The sequence below is a fragment of the Lampris incognitus genome, chromosome 16 (genome assembly GCF_029633865.1).
Source record: "Lampris incognitus isolate fLamInc1 chromosome 16, fLamInc1.hap2, whole genome shotgun sequence".
Lineage (NCBI taxonomy): Eukaryota > Metazoa > Chordata > Actinopteri > Lampriformes > Lampridae > Lampris > Lampris incognitus.
The window spans coordinates 31,430,079-31,453,181 of NC_079226.1; the positions used below are offsets into that span (position 1 = coordinate 31,430,079).

A 23,103-nucleotide genomic window follows, 5' to 3' on the forward strand; every position below is an offset into this window, starting at 1 on the left:
TAATCTTTTAAGACAATTTTAGTCTTCTTACTTTTAGAATGTGCCTAATCTCCTTTGTGTTTTTTATGCAAGTATATCTGATTCAAACTTTGTATATTCAGTCAATAAGCAAACAATTACCTACCTCCTCAACAACGAAACTTTTTTTGGGGTTTTTTTTTTCCTCTTTTTCTCCCTAATTGTACCAATCCAATTACCCCACTCTTCCAAGCCGTCCCGGTCACTGCTCCACCCCCTCTGCCGATCCGGGGAGGGCTGCAGACTACCACATGTCTCCTCCAATACATGTGGAGTTACCAGCCGCTTCTTTTCATCTGACAGTGAGGAGTTTCACGCTATTCCTACCCACAGACACGGACAATTGTGTCTATAGGGACGCCCCACCAAGCCAGAGGTAACACGGGCATTCGAACTGGTGATCCTCGTGTTGGTAGGCAACAGAATAGACTGCTATGCTACCCGGACACCCTAAACCACAAAATTTGTCATGACCTATATACCACAACCTAAAAGTTCCTATTTTGGTTCAACCATCTAAGGGGGCTAGTAACTTTGGTATATGGACTAGTCTTTCTCCTGCATGCAAATACCTTGAAGTGAATATCATGGATGTACATGCTGACCTAAAGATGGGGGTGTTTTGTGGGTACAGCCGTGACAGGATATCTGCTGAGAATGAGTGCCGGCGTGGGACAGATCGTCTTTGTCTGGGCTGAGAGGGGGAAATCAGCTCAGGGGATCCAGGGCTCTCTGGCCCTGGCGGCAGGGCCTCCTCCAGCCTCTGCAGTTCTCTCTTGGCCTCCAACAAATGCCGCTTGCGAGCAATCTTCTCCAGCTGGTAGTGCAGCCTCTTCCGGCGAATGCAGTTCTCGGCGCGGCGTAAGGTGTGGTGCCTTACCAACTCCTCCTGTACCACCCTCTTCCTTGCCCTTGCCACCTGAGACGGCGGGTGTGCTGTATCCACTCCCTGGTCCTCAGACAGCAGTGAAGTCAGCTTTTCGAGGATGGGAGCAGGGTGGAGATCAGTCTGAACTCCAAACTCCTGGGTGGCCTTCTGCTCAATAGCTGCCAGGTGCTGTGTCTCCTGTATGATCCATTGCTGGACTGTGGGTGGACAGTGATAGCAAAAGACTAATAAGTGGTTTGACATCTCCCCCCTTTTTCTCCCCAATTGTATCAGGTCAATTACGCCACTCTTCCAAGCCATCCCAGTTGCTGTTCCACCCTCTCTGCCGATCCGGGGAGGGCTGCAGACTACCACATGCCTCCTCAGATACATGTGGAGTCGCCAGCCGCTTCTTTTCACCTGACAATGAGGCGTTTTGCCAGGGGGATGTAGCGCGTGGGAGGATCACGCTATTCCCCCCAATTCCCCCTCCCCCCTGAAAAGGCGCCCCAACCAACCACAGGAGGAACTAGTGCAGCAACTAGGACACATACCCACATCCGGCCTCCTACCAGCAGAAATGGACAATTGTGTCTGTAGTGACGCCCGCCCAAGCCGGAAGTAACACAGGGATTTGAACCGGCAATCCCTGTGTTGGTAGGCAACGGAATAGACCACCACGCCACCTGGACGCCCGAGACTTTTTTTTCTCCTTTACGGTATCACGTTGTCTTTGAAAGGTGTACTCACTCTCCGTGTGCTGCTTTCGGAGGTGGGCCTGCTCCATCTCCAGTTCTCTCTCAGCTCGTCTCTGCTCAGCCTGGATCTCCTGCCACAAAGACTCCACGTACTGCTGCTGCTCCTCCACACACTGCCTGGCGGCGGGCTCCTCCACAGCGGAGAGACAGGCACCCAGCCTCTCTTGGGGCTCCATGTCTCTGACAATAGGGAAACACACACACACACACACACACACACACACACACACACACACACACACACACACACACACACACACACACACACACACACACACACACACACACACACACACACACACACACACACACACACAGGATGAGACCGACACAATGGGAAACTTTGAGGTGAAAAAGACAAAAAGAAGCAGGATGAATAAGCTCCCACCTTTGAGGGTCTGTGACAAGTGTTCGTTTTATCTAATCACAGTGAAATGTCGTATGTAGAGAATTCAGAGTTGCCAAATAACAGTCACTGAAATCACTTGAGCAACTGACGTGAGACCTGCTATTGTTGGAGCAAGACACAGCATCTCAGCAGTTACCAAGCAACGTCTGAGCCTGTAAACAGCTCGCTGAGCCGGATGAAAACACATATCAACTCCGCTGGCTGGTACCAAACATGCATGATGCATTAGTCTATTTCTACTGCATCTACGCCATAGCGGCACACTTGCACCTCCCATCAAATATGTATGTTGTGAGTGAGCAGAACAGGCTTCTTGCTTTTTAAATACACAGACACACAGCATTTAATGGCATTCTAAATTATTTAGAAAAGTTTGATGTGTTTTCTCAATTTCTTTTGACTGGCATTTGGTACCTGGAATCAGAGTTGAGGGGGCAGAGGTCACTGTAGCTGCATGTCAGCATACCTTCACTGGCCTGGGAAACAGAAGAAATTATTATTTCTATAGCACAAGCTATACTGATATAGCTTGTACAATGTCCTTGTTAAATAATAGCCACTACAAAAACTAATTTTTGGGTGTCTGAGTAGCGTAGCAGTCTATTCTGTTGCCTACCAACACGGGGATCGCTAGTTCGAATCCCCGTGTTGGTAGGCAACAGATGCAGTTGGCCCTGTCTGCAGGTGGGAAGCCGGATGTGGGTATGTGCTCTGGTCACTGCACTAGCGCCTCCTCTGGTCGGTCAAGGCACCTGTTCGGGGGGAGGGGGAACTAGGGAGAGTAGCGTGATCACCCACGCGCTACGTCCCCCTGCTGAAACTCCTCACTGTCAGGTGGAAAGAAGCAGCTGGCGACTCCACATGTATCTGAGGAGGCACATGGTAGCCTGCAGCCCTCCCTGGATCGGCAGAGGGGGTGGAGCAGTGACCGGGACAGCTTGGGATAGTGGGGAAACTGGCTGGATACAATTAGGGAGAAAAAGGGGGAAAATTCCAAAAAGAAAAAAAAAACATTTTCACCGCAATCAAATCTGACTTCCATAATTATACCATCACCAACATACTGAAAACAAATATCATCATTGCAACCTCTCCACCCTCAAACCCACAGTGTCTGCAACTTTTTTCAATGTATTTTCTGGTCACGTAGAAAAACTGCTCAGAGTTAGGACACACTGTAGGTTTGCATTCATTATATGAACAGTAATTAAGTTTAAATCTTTTGTACACAGTGTTCATTTGTGATGATTATCTCATTGACCCAAGCATCCAAATCTGTTGAGCATTTGTTGACCACAGGCCTTATTTCAGGCGTTACAGAAAAAGCCCATCCACTTCTTCACGATGGGTTCTGACCCATAGTGGAGCTAATCTCTGAGTTGGCCAACAAAAATCACCATCCCCGAACCGCTCCGTTGCCGTATTTGAAATACAAGAGAGATATGCTTGACAGAAACTCTTTATTACCAATATCAAAACCCATCCTCCCATCAACCGAATGAACGCCGCAAACCACACCAATTTGACGGCCCATCACCGGTCTTATTATCAACACCGACCACCAACATGGTCATTATTTCTAGCTGAGCGGCACTGACCCGTCTGCGCTCCCTGAGGATGGCTGCCTCGGCAGGGTGGTTGAAGCGGAACTTATGGACTCCTCCCAAGGTGATCACTGTTCCTGGAGATAAACACAGAGACACAAAAAGTATCAGAGGCTGTGTGTGTGTGTGTCTCACTGCAAGTTAATGGAAATTTGTGCCCGTGTGTTTTTTGTGTGTGTACACGGCAGAAGCCATAAGTGTGTGTTAGCGCATGCTTGTTGTGTATGTGCACGTGTGTGGATCAGTGCGAGTGTGTCTATGGGTATCAATCAATCAATTGAGTTGCATTTTATATAGCGCTTTTCTAGCTGCAACAGCCACTCAAAACGCTTTGCAATATGTGATACCTATGCAGCTTTGCATGCACGTGTCTGTGTGTGCCTGTGCGTGTGTGCACCTTGTGCCAGTCTGCAGGGTTCAGTGACCTCCTTGTCATTGACCAGGCAGATACAACCAGGCAGTGGTCTGAGGGTCACCACTCCTCCCTGGTTCTCAATCTCACAGCTGGCACTGCTCTGCAGAACTAGAATGAAATTACAGATACACAATTACAGACAACACAGGGAGCCCCTCTCATGCAGCTGCTGTGTTGACCTCTATTTTCTGTGCCCCGGTGAAGCTTTAATGCTTTTGACAGTCAGTTATTACTGCCGCTGGAAATCTTAACCGCATTTTCTGTGACAAAATTGAACGTGGAACCCTGTATCGCTCATTTTACTTGGTATATTTTGATTTGCTTCCTTCATTTTAGTAGTTGCCTGCTATGCATTTTACTGTCCCATGTATGTTTTGCTCGTGTGCTTTATTTGTGTATTTCTGTTTTTTGTCTTGATTTTGTATTTTTTTTCCTGTAACACATTTTATTTTATATTTCATATTTCAGGGTGCCTTTTAACATCTGGTCAGGGAGAAAAGATGTAATCTAGCCTTTCAAGCTAACACTGTCTCATTTACAGTTCAAGTAGTTTTATTTGCCAAATGCACGACAATTAATAGAGCAAGAATTCACAGTGTGTACAGGCTTGAGAAGAATAAACTTAAATTTAAGTCAAATTTAAGTCACACATTAAATCTAAAATTAACAGCTGACATGGAAATGTAACAGTGTGTGTATATATATATATATAGAGAGAGAGAGAGAGAGAGAGAGAGAGAGAGAGAGAGAGAGAGAGAGAGAGAGAGAGAGAGAGAGAGAGAGAGAGAGAGAGAGAGAGAGAGAGAGAGAGAAAGAGAGAGAGAGGGGTATGTAGTTGTAATAAATATGTTAAATATATCTGTACATATTCTGGTGAATTCTGGAGTGAGTTGGATTAAGTGGTGGAAAGTGTACCTAAGGAGGAGAGAGTGGTGATTGGAGAAGACTTCAATGGGCATTTTGGTGAAGGGAACAGAGGGGATGAGGAGGTGATGGGTAGGTATGGTGTCAAGGACGGGAATGTGGAAGGAGTACTTTGAGGGGCTGATGAGAGAAGAAAATGAGAGAGAGAGAAGGTTGGATGATGTGGGGATAGTGAATCAGGAAGTGTGGTGGATTAGCAAGGAGGAAGTGAAGGTAGGTATGAAGAGGATGAAGAGTGGAAAGGTGGTTGGTCCAGATATCATACCTGTGGAGGCATGGAGATGTTTAGGAGAGATGGCAGTGGAGTTTTTAACTAGATTGTTTAACACAATCTTGGAAAGTGAGAGGATGCCTGAGGAGTGGAGAAGAAGCATACTGGTACTGATTTTCAAGAATAAGGGTGATGTGCAGAGCTGTAGTAACTACAGAGGTATAAAGTTTATCAGCCACAGCATGAAGATACAGGAAAGAGTAGTGGAAGCTAGGTTAAGAGATGATGATTAGCGAGCAGCAGTGTGGTTTCATGCCATGAAAGAGCACTACAAAGGCAATGTTTGCTAAAGATTTTCGTTGGGAGTGATGAATAAGGACAGGATTAGAAACGAGTATATTAGAGGGACAGCTCAGGTTGGACGGTTTGGAGACAAAGTAAGAGAGGAGAGATTGAGATGGCTTGGACATGTATGGAAGAGAGATGCTGTGTATAATAGGAGAAGGATGCGGAAAATGGAGCTGCCAGGCAAGAGTAAAAGAGGACGGCCAAAGAGGAGGTTTATGGATGTGGTGAGGGAAGACATGCAGGTAGCTGGTGTGACACAGGAAGATGCAGAAGACAGGAAGAGATGGAAACGGATGATCTGTTGTGGTGACCCCTAACGGGAGCAGCTGAAAGTAGTAGTAGTAATATCTGTACATAGTGCAGGAGTGGTATAGCTGAAAGTAAACAGTGCATAATAAAGTGAGGAGTGTGCATTTTGTGGGGGGGGGGTGTAAGAGACAGAGAGAGACAGCGATAGAGACAGAGAGATGGACAGAAAGACAGAGTGAGTGAGAGACAGAGAGACAGACAGACAGACAGACAGACAGACAGACAGACAGACAGACAGAAAGACCGCGACAGAGAGACGGACAGAAAGACAGTGAGTGAGAGAGAGAAAGACAGAAAGACAGAGTGAGAGAGAGAAAGACAGAGAGAGAGCAGCATGTGTGTGTGTGTGTGTGTGTGTGTGTGTGTGTGTGTGTGTGTGTGTGTGTGTGTGTGTGTGTGTGTGTGTGCTTGTGTGTACGCTCAAGTGTCCAGAGTTTGTGTTCAAGAGTCTTATGGTTTGTGAGTAAAAACTGTCCTTAAGCCTGTTGGTTCAGGTCCCGGATGCTCCAGTACCGTTTGCCAGATGGTAACAGACTGAACAGTTTGTGTCTGGGGTTGCTGCGGTCCCAAACTATCCACTGAGCTTTCTTCCTGCACCTCTGAGTGTAGAGGTCCAGCATGGCTGCTAGTATAGTAGCTACCACCCACTGGTAGCTTACAGACCTCCTGTTGAGAATTTAAATATCAACGTCCTACCAACATAATTTCATTATGGTCTGGCCCTTACCTATATAATGAAAAAAAAATGGATACATGTTTTACATGTGTAATACCCAGCCAACACATTTGGTTTGGTAATGGCGTCACTTCAGTTGTGTGCCATCGGTCTCTGGTTCATGTTTAATTCCCTGTGTGTTAGCTAGCGGCTGGTTTCTATTTTCGCAGTGGTGTGATGTACGCTGCTGGGGGCTTTGACGATCATTCCTGTGATGCATGTTTACAACAGGCTGTGGAAACAGCTTTCCACCCATGCGGGGGGTGGGGTGGGGGGGTCTATCAAACTGCGGTTTGAAAGAGGATGTTGTTGGCTGTCCAAGCAAACAGGGACCAAATATTTTTTTCGGATTTTGAGACGCTTTATTGTTCCCCGTAGGGAAATTACACTCTGCGTTTAACCCATCCTAGCAGTGGCGGTTGGCCAGTACAGGGCGCTGCAGCACCGCCCCTTCAAATATCAAGAGATTAAAATCTACTTAAACATGTTAAATATAATCTAGTTGTATAATGCAAATAATCATGAAATAAAAGTGTTTTTCAGTCTGTGAGCGCCTGTCAGCAGCCATTAAATATTGGCTCCAAATGGTGTTTGGTTGATTTCTGTCTGAATACATATACTGCCTGGGTGAGGGGCGCTGGCCAAACGATACCTTATGTAAGCCCTCAGACTTTTGGCAAGCAGGTGACCTGAGGCTGCTGTCTGATTGGTTTCTTCAGATTTTCCATAGGGCACAGTTCTGCGCACTCCAGAGACTCCCACTTTTGTTGGCAGCGAATTGGTATTGTTTTAATGTTTTTTGATCTAATGTGATTGGACAATTCTCGTGGCTGTCAATCATGTCCACATGTCAACCATCAATCATCCACTGTCTACAAATCCTGATAAAATCTATAGGTTACATTGTCTGTGTGGACTTTAAAGCAGTTGTCAGGTGTGCTGTGCCAAGTTAAATTGCACCCCCCCCTCAATTTTTAGCACCAGCCGCCACTGCATCCTATAGGAGCGGTGGGCAGCCACTGTGCAGCGCCTGGGGACCAACTCCAGTTCATCTTTCCATTGTCTCGGTCAGGGGGACAGACAGGAGTATCAACCCTAACATGTCTTTTTGATGGTGGGGGAAACCGGAGCACCTGAAGAAAACCCAATGCAGACACGGGGAGAACATGCAAACTCCACACAGAGGACGACTTGGGATGACCCCCAAGGTTAGCCAACCCCGGGGTTGGAACCCAGGACCTTCTTGCTGTGAGGCAACAGCGCTAACCACTGGGCCACCGTGCCGCTGCATCCCTTAAAGAAATAAACCCCTTAAATAACTAAATAAATAAACCCCTTATACCTATTTGCGGTTCTTCATGTTGATCCTGAGGTCCAATGCGGGTAACGCCTTCCTACAACAGGAAAAAAAAACAACAAAAAAACACATCAGCCATCTTGAATATTGCATATAAAAATGCAAACTTTGAGCATACAGTGGCTGGGTGTGCCTCGTAACACACATTCCAACACAGAGATATAATGACAAAACCATCACATAATAATTAAGTACCATTAGCAATACTAGGTAGCGCTACTTTTGCTTCTTCACCTCCAGTTAGCTGCCAGGAAGGAGATAATTTGTTTACCTTTATGCCATTTCTAGCTGAATCAAAAGGATTTCCTATATCATGTCAGAACCACATGCAGTCCCAGGTGGCCTCAGCTCTTCACATGCAGGAAGCAGTGTAATTGTCAGGCCTGAGGACATGCTTGTCATTGTCAGAATCAGGGCGGTTTAAGCTCCCCGGAGCCCTAGCCTCAGAACTGAGAGCCTCTTATGCAGGCCTGCTTCATGCATTTACGTAAAAACAAGCAGACAGATGGGAAATCTACAGGACAGTTGGAGGGCAGAATGAAAAGGAAATGCAAGAAGAGAGAATGCAAGCGCACCTTGTCTCTGGAGCTTTGCTAGCAGAACAGAGAAGAATTATAGGAAGAGGAACGGGGAGGAAGAGTCTAGCAGACAAAAGAGAGAGAGTTTGGGTTTTTTTTTAGTCAAGACGGCTCTCAAATACAGCAACTGGTGAACGGTGAAAGAGGTGTGCTAGTTTAAGGGTTGTGTGGGAGTTTGTGTCATTTTATTTCTGCAGACATGTCTACGTGTTTGCATGTGTGTGTTGCATGTCTCTCAAAGGACTAAAAAACAAACAGAGAGAGCGAGAGAGGAAATATATGTTGTAATTCCACTGCTAATAAATACACCCTAATATTAAACACTAATACTAGTTTTAAAATGAACAACACTATGCACACAAACACATACACAAAAATAAAATAAAAAATTACCATTGAATTATAGGAAAATTACATCCCTTCCACATTCCCAAATGCCTTATGTTCACAGTAATTCATACTCATGGTCAATGTAACCTTGAATGAGAAACAGGAAAAAAGTTCCACTTCAACAAAGTATTCCTACTACTCTGGCTGACGGAAACATCAGACATCAAAACTATACTGAGCAAAAATTTAAATACAACGCTCGATTATTTCAAAGATTTTATGAAACTGAAGGCAAGGCACATTTATTTATCTTATCTATCAAATTATCTTATCAAATTTATTGATCTTATCTATCAATTTCACATCATTTCGGATACAAATATACCTCGGTTGGTAACAGATACCCCGGTCCAGAATATCCCAAAGCATGCTCAATGGGTGACATGTCTGGTGAGTATTCCAGCCATGGAAGAGCTGAGACATTTTCAGCTGCCAGCTAGCTATTCAGTACAGATCCTTGACACATGAGCCATGCAATATGAGGAAACGAGTTGATGGTGGCACAACAATGGGCCTCAGGATCTCACCCCGGTATCTCTGTGCATTTAAATTGCTGTTTGCAAATTGTATCCCGCGTTCTTTCTCCTTGCCAGCACATACCAAAATCCTAACATATCAATGGGCTACTCTTTCAAGAACCGCTCACCCTTACGGCACCATACACACTGCCTTCTATCTGCTGAAACTGGTATTCATCACTGAAGAGGACAGTAACGTGCAGTGAGGTCCATGGCTGGGTAGGCAGTGAACTATATTTATTTGTGCCAGAGAGAGGCACAAGCAGACTCTGCCTCAGCAGCCTGCATCCACAAATGCTAGCTTTGGGAGCAAGCCATCCTGAATAGGGCATGCCTTTTATTGATAAAACAACATGTTTCACATGATTTAAAAAAATTTTTTTTACAACAATCTTAACAAATGAAAGTTAAATAAATAAATAAATAAAATTTTAACTATCATGATATTTTGTTTTTTTCTTATTAGCCTGGGTGAGGCACTGCCTGCCCTGCCTCCCCTGACTGCACATCACTGGAAGAGGACCCTTCTCCAGCATTCCAGGGGCCATCACCGGTGACCGTTTGCCCACTCGGGATGATTAAGGTGTCATACGACCCCCCCCCCTTTTTCTCCCCAGTTGTATCCGGCCAATTGCCCTACTCTTCCGAGCCGTCCCGGTCATTGTTCCACCCCCTCTGCCGATCCGGGGAAGGCTGCAGACGACCACATGCCTCCTCTGATACATGTGCAGTTGCCAGCCGCTTCTTTTCACCTCACAGTGAGGAGTTTTGCCAGGGGGATGTAGCACGTGGGAGGATCACGCTATTCCCCCCAGTCCCCCCCCCCAAAAGGCACCCCGACCGACCAGAGGAGGCGCTAGTGCAGTGACCAGGACACATACCTACATCTGGCTTCCCACCTGCAAATACGGCCAATTGGGTCTGTAGGGACGCCCGACCAAGCTGGAGGTAACACGGGGATTCGAATTAGCGATCCCCGTGTTGGTAGGCAACGGAATAAACCGCTATGCTACCCAGACACCTGTCATACAGCATTCGAGGATAGACCCTGATTAGGATGTTGAGCATGCAGAAGAACCTCCCCGAGACAATTTCTGACAGTTTGATCAGAAATTCTTAGGTTGTGCAAACCGATTGTTTCATCAAGTGTCTGTGTGATTGGTCTCAGATGATCCCGCAGGTGCAGAAGCCAGATGTAGCGGTCCTGGGCTAGTGTGGTCACATATGGTCTACAATTATGGACCAGTTGACCATACTCTCAAAAACATTGAAACGACTCCAGAGGCGGCTGATGGTGGGGAAATGTACAGTCAATATTCTGGCAACAGCTCTAGTGGACATTCCTGAAATCAGCAAGCCAACTGCATGATCTTTCAACATTTGTGGCCTCTCTGGCATGATGCTGTGCAGCAAAAACTGAAAATTTTAGAGTGTCCTTTTATTCTCCCCATCATAAAAATACCAGCGTGATGATCATGCATTAATCAGCATGCTGATGGCGCACTTGTCCAATGGGTGGATTATGTTGGCAGCAGATGAAATATGATGAAATAAGATAAAATGTATAAACATTTCTGTGAAAATTCTGAGAATTAAACTCACAGAGCACATGGGAAATGGGGGCAAAACAAAAGTGTTGCGTTCCAATTTTTGCTCGGCATATATAGTAGCGTTGATAATTCATCCAGATACTTTTGAAATGAGTACTCTCCTACCGGCACCAATTTACACTTAACACCGAGACCAATGCTAATCCAGTTTATGCATGCTTTGTCAAGTCTTTTACATCTGCGTACCCTGAGGTGATAAAAGATGACCCCGGTGCTGAGAACGTCTCTATCCAGGGTTACCAGGTGCGGCTGGAGGGAGTTGACGAGAAAGCCGGCTTTATCTCTGTTGATGTCCACACTGTACTGCTCCAACAGCTCCTTCTTGTCTCTCCAGCTCTCCGACCAGTCCTTCGTCAGCTGCTCCACCTGAAGAGAGGGAGCACACAGACAGAAACAAGAGCTGGAGGGTCAGGGGTCAATGGGAATCAGGGGTCTGAGTGGTCATAACCAGGGTATGACCTCTAATGGTAAAAATCCTTCTCCCAGTGCTACTATCTTTTACTCTCGGCACTGTCGTCACCCCTATGACTACCAATACAGTCAAACATTATGGAGAATGTTCCATTAAATATGAACTTGCCTCAAGAAAAGCTCCAAAGGGCCAATTGTAGCGCTCATTTAAAAAGCCGATAAAAAATACAAAGTCAAATAATCATCAGCAACTTTTGTCCATGAGAAAATCAAGACAATAACAAATATGACAACTAAATCAAAACTCACCCTTCCAAATGGAAATTATAATAAATTTTGTCCCTCATAGTTTCTGTCTGGCGAGGTAGATTTTGTTTTTATCTTGTTTTCACCAGGTTGTTAACAAAAAATGTTTTCATTGTAGTTTCCATCAACACTGCGCCAGTTCTATCACCCTTGCCTGACCATGGGTTTATTTATTTATTTTGGATTTCCCCCCTTTTTTCTCCGTAATTGCACCTGGCCAATCATCGCACTATCTGAGCCATCCTGGTCGCTGCTCCACCCCCTCTGCTGATCCGAGGGCTGCAGACCACCACATGCCTCCCCCGATACATGTGCAGTTGCCAGCCGCTTCTTCTTACCTGACAGTGAGGAGTTTCGCCAGGGGGACATAGCGCGTGGGAGGATCACGCTACCCCCCCCCCGTACCCCCCTTCCCCGAACAGGTGCCCTGACTGACCAGAGGAGGCGCTAGTGCAGTGACCAGGACACATACCCACATCTGGTTTCCCACCCGCAGACATGGCCAATTGTGTTGGTAGGGACACCCGACCAAGCCGGAGGTAACACGGGGATTCGGACCGGCAATCCCTGTGTTGGTAGGCAACAAAATACACCGCTATGCTACTCAGACGCCCTCTGACCTTCGTTTTGTATGCTGGTCAGACCCAAAGGTGAAATTTCATTTAGCTGTCTTCTCGTTTTCATCATGGAACCGAGGTTGTGGATGAATATTTTGTGTCATAAATCGTGTCAACAAAGTTGACGCTGTCAAGGATCAGGCAGTGTTCACTAGAAGTGGGCTCGATGGATACACATCTCTGTGTTACCTTTAGTTCATTCTGGAGAACGATGTCAGACAGATTCCCATCCCTCTCGTCGCTCAGTGAGGGGCTGGGGTCGCGTTGCTGTCAATCAAGAGAGAGACAAATCATCTGTCAGGGGAAATGTCGTCCAATAGAATAGAACAGAAGTCATGAAATGAATTTGTATGTAATGACAATTTCAACACACTCTATGGTTGTCAGTGATCCCATTACTACTTCTTGTTACTGTGCGTTACCATTTCAAAGCTGAGCAGCATGCTCTTCAACCTGTCAATCTCCTCTCTCAGTTCCCTGATCAGCCGCACACTAGCATCCTGTAAAAATATCAAAGACAACATTAACCTCTTTGGCCTATCACATTGCTTCATAGTGGTGCAGCCTCGATGTCACCCTGGAATATTTACTGTCCAATTTGTTGACTTACATTCATTATTAGGGAGGTGTTTGTACAGCACTTTGTAAGGCTGTTTTGCAAAGCGGTGCATAGTGTGATGGAGTAAATCTTTTTTTTTCTTCCCCTTTTTCTCCCCAGTTGTATCCGGCCAATTACCCCACTCTTCCAAGCTGTCCTGGTCACTGCTCCACCCCCTCTGCCGATCCAAGGAGGGCTGCAGACTACCACATGCCCCCTCCAACACATGCGGAGTCGCCAGCCGCTTCTTTTCATCTGACAGTGAGGAGTTTCACCAGGGGGACATTGCATGTGGGAGGAACACGCTATTCCCCCCAGTACCCCCCCCCCCGAACAGGCGCCCCGACCGACCAGAGGAGGTGCTAGTGCAGCGACCAGGACACAAACCCACATATGGCTTCCCACCCGCAGACACAGAAAACTGTGTCTGTTGGGACATCCAACCAAGCCGGAGGTAACACGGGGATTCGAACTGGCGATCCCCGTGTTGGTAGGCAACGGAATAGACCGCCACACCACCCAGACACCCAGAGTACATCTTTTTAACTTATTTCTCCCATAAGTGCTGCAGCTACAGCTGGAGTCTGAATGATGGCCTATGATGAGTCTGTGTATCTACAGAGACAGTGACCAGTGGAGGGTTAGTGTGACCGTGGAAGAAAAGGTAAGCATTGTGCAGACCTCATTAACACGGGGTTTGTTGACAATATTTCTTGCATGGGCGGCGTAGCGCAGGGTGCTGAGGGTTTCATTATAGCTGCTACAAGACGGGGAGATAGCTGCAACACACACACACACACACACACACACACACACACACGCACACACAGAGGAGATGGTACAAGAGAGCAACACCATCAGAAATTATAGCAATTCAAACATCATCTTCAAGTCCGAGCCTTAACAGTCACATCAGCCAACACTCACTAGCAATCATGATGGTTTTGGAGTTTCCTCCCAGGCTGTCCTTGAGCAGCCAGGTGAGGACGGAGTCTCTGTAGGGGATGAAGCAGTGCCTCCTCCCTCCTCCTCCTCCACCACCTCCTCCCCCAGAAAGGGAGCTACTGTGGCTGCCCACCATGCTGCCGTCACCCTCGCTGGCCATGCTGTTGATACTCTGACAGCTGCTGGACATCTGGGAATTCTGGGCTGCGGAAGAAAGCCGAGGCGTGAATGTGGGGGTTGTTTGGGGCAGGGGGGTTGGAAAGCATGGTGAATGTGGAATGAACAACGCAAGTGAAAGGAAAAGAAAGGCTGAGGAAAGAGTACGGTGGGAGGAAAAAGTATCAGAAAATGCAAAACTTTAATCCGAAACTCATTCCAGATTGTCGGACTAGACGACTATTTAGTCGCTTTTCAGACATCGCCACTCACTCTGCAGATTTATATATGAATTGTAAATTAACTCCTCCAACGCAGTATAATTTGAAAGAGGGATTGATTTTAGGCTTACCAAGAGCAGAGATAACAATGCCCAGTGTGACAAGGGACTTGTTGATGTTGGAGCCCTCTGTCAGCCTGTCCCTGCAGTAGTTGGGGTCGGCCCGCTCACTGCGACACACAACACAAAGCTTGATCATGAGTTTAGAAACGGCATAACATGAAGATCGGCTCGCAAATATTCGCGCTGCAGATCATGTCACACGGAGATACTGAAATAAAGCTGAGCATTGCAGAGAAGATCCACTAGGGGTCAGCTTTAACAATGCCATCGACACATGCAAAGCCCGGTAAAGCTTGACCTTTTAAAATCTATTCTGAAAGACCCCTCTGTACGCCGGCTTTGGACATAAAAAATACTCCTCAAACTCGACATGGACAAACACAATATATAGAATAGAAACCAGTTTAGATGCAAAATGCAGGAAAAACACAAATCTCACCTCCCAGCTAGGTCCACCAAGTTGATCTTGCTGACAATTTCTGAAGGAAGGTTATTTTCCAGTATTGCCTGTGGAATAAAACAAGAGTAATTACGCTGAATCATACACTGAACCATACCAGCTAGCATGAAGCAAAGATTTACAGAGGTTCTGCACAGAACCTTTTTTTTTCTTTTGTAGTTTGATATGTCTTCTTGCAGTTTTTAGATATGTTTTTTTTGTCTTGGATTTTTCTCCCTTTTCCCCCCAATTGTACTTGGCCAATTACCCCACTCTTCCAAGCTGTCCTGGTTGCTGCTCCAACCCCCTCTGCCGATCCGGGGAGGGCTGCAGACTGCCACATGCCTCCTCGGATACATGTGGAGTCGCTAGCCACTTCTTTTCACCTGACATTGAGGAGTTTCGCCCCCTGAACAGGTGCCCCAACCGACCAGAGGAGGCGCTAGTGCAGCGACCAGGACACATATCCACATCCGGCTTCCCACCCGCAGACAATGGCCAATCTGTAGGGACGCCCGACCAAGCCAGAGGTAAAATGGGGATTTGAACCGCCGATCCCCGTGTTGGTAGGCAACGGAACAGACCGCCACGCCACCCGGACACCCCTGTGACTAGCAGTCAAGAGAGGTGGTGACCTGTGTGTACTGGATGGTGAAGATGGCGTGGGATCGGCTGCTGGCGTCATGGTTGTGGGTTGCTGCTGTGATGCGGTTGGCGATGCCCTCTTCCAAAAGGTCCATGGCCTGCTTGCTGTCTGAGACCACGTGCTGGGAGAGGTCTGCAACAGAAGAGACGGGGGGGCAAGAAGGTTAAACAATGAGCAGATAAAGCAATGATTGCCAAATAATTTGGTAAAGAAGGCCAAGGACCACGACAGAACATGAAAGTTGGCTGTAGACGAAAGGAGAAAAAAAAAAGACAAGTGGATAATAGCCTCTGTGGTTCTGTTTTCCCATGAAAAACAAAAAAGCCTCCCCTGTATTTTACCAAAGTGAATGAAAATTGATCAAACACAGAACTGTGTATACTTTGAAACCCTTCGGCGTGTTTTATGGCGGGTAGATATTGACATTGAAGCCCTTCTTTGGACATCTAGGCAGGAAGGGAAAAAGAGAGGAAATGTCTCATCAATACAGCTTTACAAATGCCTCACATCTGGTTCCACAATATTTTCCCCAGTGATGGTGCTGTGAGGAAAACCACAACTGACAACACTGCTCATTTCCAAAGGTGAATCATATCTGAAATCGAATTATGCATCTCTAAGACACACACACACACACACACACACACACACACACACACACACACACACACACACACACACACACAAAAGAATGGGCCCAGACAAACCTAAATTCTACACTGTAAAAAATAATCTTTTTTTCACAACTTTTTTATTGGAATTTTACAATCAAAATATTGTATATTAATATATGAAATCAATGTTCAACGGCAGCCAAAATTCAACAGAGAACAAACAAAAAACAAACAAAAAAACCAAACAAACATATAGCGTTTCTCTCTCTCTCTCTCTCCCTCTCTCTCTCACACACACACACACACACACACACACACACACACACACACACACGCAGGATGCCAAGCAGTGTCTATAGACGCCGCCGATCCTGGGCTGACCCGGTGGCGTCTGAACACCGCTTGGCGTCCTGCGCATCATATTCTTCATATATTTTATAATTACATTATAATTCTGTTATCCTCTTTCAATGTTGTAATCTGTAAATTGCGTAAACATAACATCCACTGCACATTGTCCTTCTTGGGAGAGAGATCCCTCCTCTGTTGCTCTCCCTGAGGTTTCTTCCTATTTTTTCTCCCTGTTAAAGGATTTTTTTTTTTTAGGGAGTCGTTCCGTATCCGATGCGAGGGTCTAAGGACAGGATGTTGTGTTGCTGTAAAGCCCCTTGAGGCAAATTTCTAATTTGTGATATTGGGCTACACAAATAAATTAACTTGACTTCACACACACACACACACACACACACACACACACACACACACACACACACACACACACACACACACACACACACACACACATTCATCGGATGTGTCTGTCTTTACTGTGGCTCTTAGGCAGCCCCCATGTTATGGAGATGTGGTCAGTGATCATTTGAGTTTTGCACACTCTAGCTGAGATTACTCAGAAAAGGACTTGAAATAGGTTGCCTTGCTTAAAGTTAAACCAGCAGATTATTTTTCACAGTGTAATGTTGCCCTTCGATAACAAACTTGACATTACAACGTGTGGTTGCGTTACTCCTTGTTATCGTATGAGCGGTCAAGGGACACGGCTCTGAAGTGGTTGAAGAGAGACAAAGAGCGTTTAATGTGGAGAGCGAGAGAACGCTCTAAACATGACAATGTGCTCTGTGTGTGAGACAAAGACTGCTGCTTGGAGCCACGAGGAAGTGACCTCACTTCCTTTGACCCACTGGGATTTCTCCCGGTGCAGACAATGAGTGGATGTTGGGCTTTGGAAGACACAGAGACAGGAGGGGGGAGGGAGAAGGAGAAAGAGAAACAGAGAGAGTAAAATGAGGAAGTGATGGCATTCAGAGGAGAAAACGAGAGAAAAAAAACTTTGGTGGGATTACAGCCAGAAAGGCAAATTCTGGATGTAATCGAGAGTTTAAATGGGAACAGCAGGCCACCGCTGACCATATAATACCACAGTGACCTACAGTACAAGCTAAACTTACAAGATACGAGCATTACTCAAAATACTTCTGACCGTGCTGCATGTTTGAATCCATAATTTCACTAAATTATGTGTCTGGGTGTGTATGACAGATGGATGTAAAAGGTTTTAACCCTCTTGTGTCCACTTTCTCCCATGGCCTCTAAATAAAAAGCAAGACTTGGGAGTTGAGCCCTTTCCTTTCGATCCATTGCTGATTCCTGAGCAGAACCCATGTTCACTGGTCACCTGCAGCCGCATCTAAAATAACCCAGCCTGATTCAGACCATGGACATCTACTCTGTGTGACTGTGAAAGCTGATCTAATGGGCTATCTCTGTAGTTCTCAGGATGCATGACCAGATGGTGGAATGGAATGTGAAAAAAAAAGAAGTTTATTTTCCCCCCTTTTTCTCCCCAATCGTACTTGGCCCTAATTTCCCTATTTTCCGAGCCGTCCCGGTCGCTGCTCCACCCCTTCTGCCATTCCAGGGAGGGCTGCAGACTACCACATACCTCCTCTGATATATGTGGAGTTTCCAGCCGCTTCTTTTCACCTGACAGTGAGGAGTTTCGTCAGGGGGACGTAGCACGTGGGAGGATCACACTATTCCCCCCAGTTCCCCCTTCCACCCCCCTGAACAGGCACCCTGTCTGACCAGAGGACGCGTTAGAGCAGAGCCAGGACACATACCCATATCCGGCTTCCCACCCGCAAACACGGCCAATTGTGTCTGTAGGGATCCCCGACCAAGCCAGAGGTAAAGCGGGGATTCGAACCAGCGATCCCCGTGTTGGTAGGCAACAGTATCGTCACCCGGACGCCCTGAAGAAATATATTTTGACATGCAAATTTATTATCAATGCTTTTAACCCCAGTGACAAATGCCTTTCTACAGTGGGAAAAATTTGATATTTTCAGTCTCTAGGCTCCCTCTGATAAATAATGAGTCGAATAATTTCCAAAAGTGAAAATGAAAATTATTAAATCCGTGTTCTTACGCTTGCAAGAATGTGTCAAAAGTAAGCATCGCTTCAGTTTTGAGCATTCACAAGCTAAAAGAGAGTCACAATCTCATATGACCCGCTGTAAAAGAGTCAGGTTAAAAAAGCAGAGCGGTGGGTAATTCAGCTTTCAAAGTGCATTCGTACCAAGGTCCTACATCACACGCTATCAACCGTGATACATTTTCATGAACTCACCTTGCACGTAGGGTCCTTTCTCAGGGTGTTCTCGGACTCTCAAGGAAGCTCTTTTCTTCTGCTCTCCTCGTCTCAGCAGGTCCCGCACACGCTCATTATAGATCTCCAGGAAGCTGCATGGCAAGAAGGAGAAGTCAGGATACTACAATATTGGAGCAGGTTCATCTAGGGTTTGATTTACAAGCCTAGGTAGACTCTTTGTGTGCGTGCACGCGCGCGCGCGCGCGCGTGTGTGTGTGTGTGTGTGTGTGTGTGTATGCAATTTCACATTCAATCCCATCTGAACTCTGAGTTGTAGTACATCAAGTAAGTCAATACTCTATATCCCTGAATGCCTGGCAGCATCAGAGACTTTTTTGAACTGCTCTCTCCTGCAAATAGTAGGTGTACTTAGTGATACGGGTTGTACTTGGTACTAATGTTGATGGTCTGTCAGGTAGTCTTAAGCACGCTGCTAGGAATCCTGGGGTAATATTCGATGCTAACCTCGGATTTGTTAATCAAATCAACATGTTCAGTCATGCTTTTTCCAGCTCAAGCTAATCTCCAAAATTAGGTCATTTTTATCAATTGCCGATCTGCAAAAAAGTTGTACATGCTTTTATCTATTCTTGGCTTGACTATTGTAATGCACTTTATTCTGGTATCAGCAATGGCTCCCTCCACCATCTACATCTGGTACAAAACGCCGCTGCTCGGCTCATTACTGGGACAAAGAGGCATGACCATAACACTCCTGTGCTTGCCTCCCTTCATTGGCTCCCTGTTGTATTCGAATTGATTTTAAATTTTTATTGCTCAATTTTAAGGCCCTAAACAGTCTTGCTCCCACATACATTTGTGATTTATTGACCTGGTATATGCCCCCTCGACCATTAAGACCTGCAGATGGAGCCCTGCTGGTTATTCCCAGGTCTCGGTTTGTTACAAAGGGTGATCGGGCTTTTGCTGTGAGAGCCCCCACAGTATGGACCTCTCTTCCTGTTGAACTAAGACAAACCAAGTCTCTAGCTTCTTATAGATCTCGTCTTAAAACTTCTTTTTATGAAAGCTGTCACAAATGCTTGACATTTGTTTCTCACGGAAAGGTGAATCAGTTCATCTGGACACAACGTTTATTGAGAGAAACATTTCATCACTCATCTAAGTGACCTCCTCAGTCTAAACTGGCTGCAGGTATCCCCACCCTTATAAACAATACAGTGCATAACGACCGTAACCAACAATCGGTTTCATATGCAAATAGGTGTGACCATTAACTAGAGTTACAATTGCCATGTGTATTATTCACAGAGGGTGGGGGAATAGTTGCAATCACAGCATTGTAAGATGGCGACAGATGTACTCTTAGCCCCCCATCGGTTCAGGGATGGTCCTTCCCGCTTCACATTGATGGCCCCTTTGACTCCCCGTTCAAACCAGCGTTCCTCCCTATCAAGGATGTGCACATCCTCATCCTTGAAGAGTGGCCACTGGCCTGTAGATGGGTGTAGACTGCGCAGTCCTGGCCTAACGCGTTAGCTCTCTCCTGTGTTGTGCCCTCCTCTTGGCCAGGTCTACGTAGTCATATGGTACAAAATAGTCACGGTTATTTATCGACCCCTCCTCCGATCGGCATTGATGTAAACGCGACACCCGGGTGGACGTGCTAATTTGCGCGATGACGTAGCGCCTTTGTCGGCGTGTCATAAAATCGCGCCGGCAATTGAGAAATTATTGTTTGCGGGTACAGCGTCTTCGTTCAAGCAGCGCTTGAACATCGTTCAGTCTGCGTTGAGTTTGTATGGTTTGAAAGAGAGACTGAAGTACAAGATATAAAAAAGTAATGTTAACCACCGTCCCTCTAGCTCCCATGCTGCTTTCTACTATTTACTTCCCTGTTTTCCGGCGCGTTCGTGACATCGCTAACGTCATGACGTCAAAGATGACGCTACAGAGAAAAAAAGAACGGCAAACGCGTGCTTTTCTTCTGGCAATTGCCTGTTCTTAGCGGGCTTAGCCGCGTTTAAAAACCCCGCTTATACATAATAATTTTGGTGTAAAAAGGGTATTAGATGAGTGATGAAATGTTTCAATACACGTTGTATCCAGATGAACTGATTCAACTTTCCGTGATTTTCTTATCTGGATTATTGAGCATGCATCAAGACAGATATTTGTTATTCATTCATGCTGCTTTTATTTTTACTCTTGCTTATTTGGTCTTAGTCTTATTTTTGCCTTGTCTGGTTTTATTTCTTTGTAAACGACGTTGTAGCATTGTTTTAGAAAAGTGCTATATAAATAAAAGTTATTATTATTATAGTAGCAGCCATACTTGTAGTAATACTAGTAAATATAGTAGTAATAGCAGCAATATTGATAGTAGTAAAAGTGTTCTTACTATCATCATATCACCTGCACATTTCCAAACATTTTTGAAAATCACTTAGCATCACTGGAAATACACACTGGTATACTGTTCTGACAATTAAAAAAAAACTTCATTTCTCTATTATGAGAGATACGTATACAAAAGAAAACAGTTCCTGTCGTTATTGTCATCACAATGAAGAGCAGACTATTGGCTTTTTATCTAACAGTTTTCCACTGGGTGAATATAAAACTCCCTGAGACTGTTATTGTGATTTAAAAAAAGATACTTGACTTGACCCTATCTGACTAATGTGATATTCAGGCTGTCTACAGCACAGACTACTTAAAAGAGTATCTCTATTTTGGTTAACATTTTATTGCAGATTTGCAAACTGAGTCATGCAACCACACTTTTTACTTCTTCCCATGTAAAGTGCATTGCATTTATATTTATGAAATGTGTATGAAATCTCCCCAATCATTTGATTGACAGACAGACAGACAGACAGACAGACAGACAGACAGACAGACAGACAGACAGACAGACAGACAGACAGACAGACAGACAGACAGACAGACAGACAGACAGACAGACAGACAGACAGACAGACAGACAGATAGATAGATAGATAGATAGATAGATAGATAGATAGATAGATAGATAGATAGATAGATAGATAGATAGATGATCCCATCGCACCTGATCTCCACTCTGCTGGAATTTTGTCCATCAGGAGAAGTGTCCTCAGACCTGAAGAGTCCCTGGGAGGACAGAACAGAGGTATCTGATCAGACCTTATAAGTAACAATGCGTTATACTATAATCTTCTTCTTCTTTCGGCACGTTCCCTGTTATTCAGGGGTCACCACAGCAGATTTTATCGTTTCCATCGGTACCCCATGAGGGCATAGCACCAATGGCGACCTCGATCAATCCGGTATGGTCTTGTCAATCCGCACACTGATTTGGAAAAATTTTGCGTCGGATGCCCTAACACGTAATACTATAATACAGTTCCCAAATTATAACATACCTAATCCATGGGCATACTCATGTTATATCACTAACATAGCATGAATTGTATGTTTGTATGCTTTACCTGACAAATCCTGGGGGTCAAGCCAATGGAGTCCTGACAGAGAAAAAGAGAATCAGTATTTAGCAGGCATTCGCTTAATTGATACAGTGCTTCTAGTGAGGATAACTTGCATTTCATTCCCTGCATGTACATATGCTTTTAATTCATCTATCTATTCACAGTGTTGCAATGTTAGTTGTATTGTCTTGCGCTTGCATTGCCATTGCATTTCAACTTATATCCCGTGTGATGTAGCAGATAAGAAACAGGCTGTTTGGCTACCTATTATTTGGTGCTGCAACTCTCGATTCTGTCGACTATCAACACTTTTCCAACAGGGATCATTAAGTTTTACACACATCTATGGCAATGTAAAGGAAACCCAGCAGAAGTGAGTGTTTAACAAGTGGAAATTCTTTAACTTTCAGCGAGTGTTTCCATCAGCATACTCAAAGTATGATATGGGGATATGGGTGGGGTTTGTGCCCTGTGTAACAATTCGATTGGCTCAATTGTACCCAGTAAGAATTGTTAATGCAAAGGCAGCTCTTGACTTCATTTCAAGTTGTCACTGATGCCACGCGTGTCCACCAGTTCCCTCCCTCCTCACCGGTGTCCCCATCATGGTGTAGGTTTTCCCAGAGCCGGTCTGGCCATAGGCAAACAGACACACATTGTAGCCCTCTGAAGCTCCTGCCAGCACCGACACACCCAGGTCCTGGAACACCTGATGCACACAAGACACACACACACACACACACACATGTACACGCGCGCGCACACACACGAACACACACACACACACTCATGAATACACATGCAGAACAGCCAGTGCATATACACTAGTCTAAATAAAAGACAGGTGAATAGAATTGGCTGCATCCCTAAAATGATTCCCTCTCTCCTGGTTTTGGT

General features: G+C 45.5%; 1 protein-coding gene across 1 annotated transcript in view; it reads right to left on the reverse strand.

Annotated features, from left to right (window-relative positions):
* Nucleotides 1-23,103, reverse strand: part of LOC130126055 (stAR-related lipid transfer protein 9-like) — a 46,896-nt gene that overhangs the window by 3,376 nt on the left and 20,417 nt on the right. Inside the window, exons 4-21 of the mRNA XM_056295421.1 lie at nt 22,799-22,915; nt 22,210-22,242; nt 21,810-21,871; nt 18,755-18,867; nt 15,483-15,625; nt 14,848-14,915; nt 14,418-14,515; nt 13,892-14,113; nt 13,646-13,743; nt 12,789-12,866; nt 12,556-12,633; nt 11,219-11,398; nt 7,922-7,973; nt 4,055-4,180; nt 3,652-3,734; nt 2,468-2,529; nt 1,637-1,824; nt 624-1,104 (exon numbers count right to left, since the gene is read on the reverse strand). Coding sequence (XP_056151396.1) covers nt 624-1,104; nt 1,637-1,824; nt 2,468-2,529; nt 3,652-3,734; nt 4,055-4,180; nt 7,922-7,973; nt 11,219-11,398; nt 12,556-12,633; nt 12,789-12,866; nt 13,646-13,743; nt 13,892-14,113; nt 14,418-14,515; nt 14,848-14,915; nt 15,483-15,625; nt 18,755-18,867; nt 21,810-21,871; nt 22,210-22,242; nt 22,799-22,915 — 2,282 coding nt within the window. The remainder of the gene's footprint in view (nt 1-623; nt 1,105-1,636; nt 1,825-2,467; nt 2,530-3,651; nt 3,735-4,054; nt 4,181-7,921; nt 7,974-11,218; nt 11,399-12,555; nt 12,634-12,788; nt 12,867-13,645; nt 13,744-13,891; nt 14,114-14,417; nt 14,516-14,847; nt 14,916-15,482; nt 15,626-18,754; nt 18,868-21,809; nt 21,872-22,209; nt 22,243-22,798; nt 22,916-23,103) is intronic.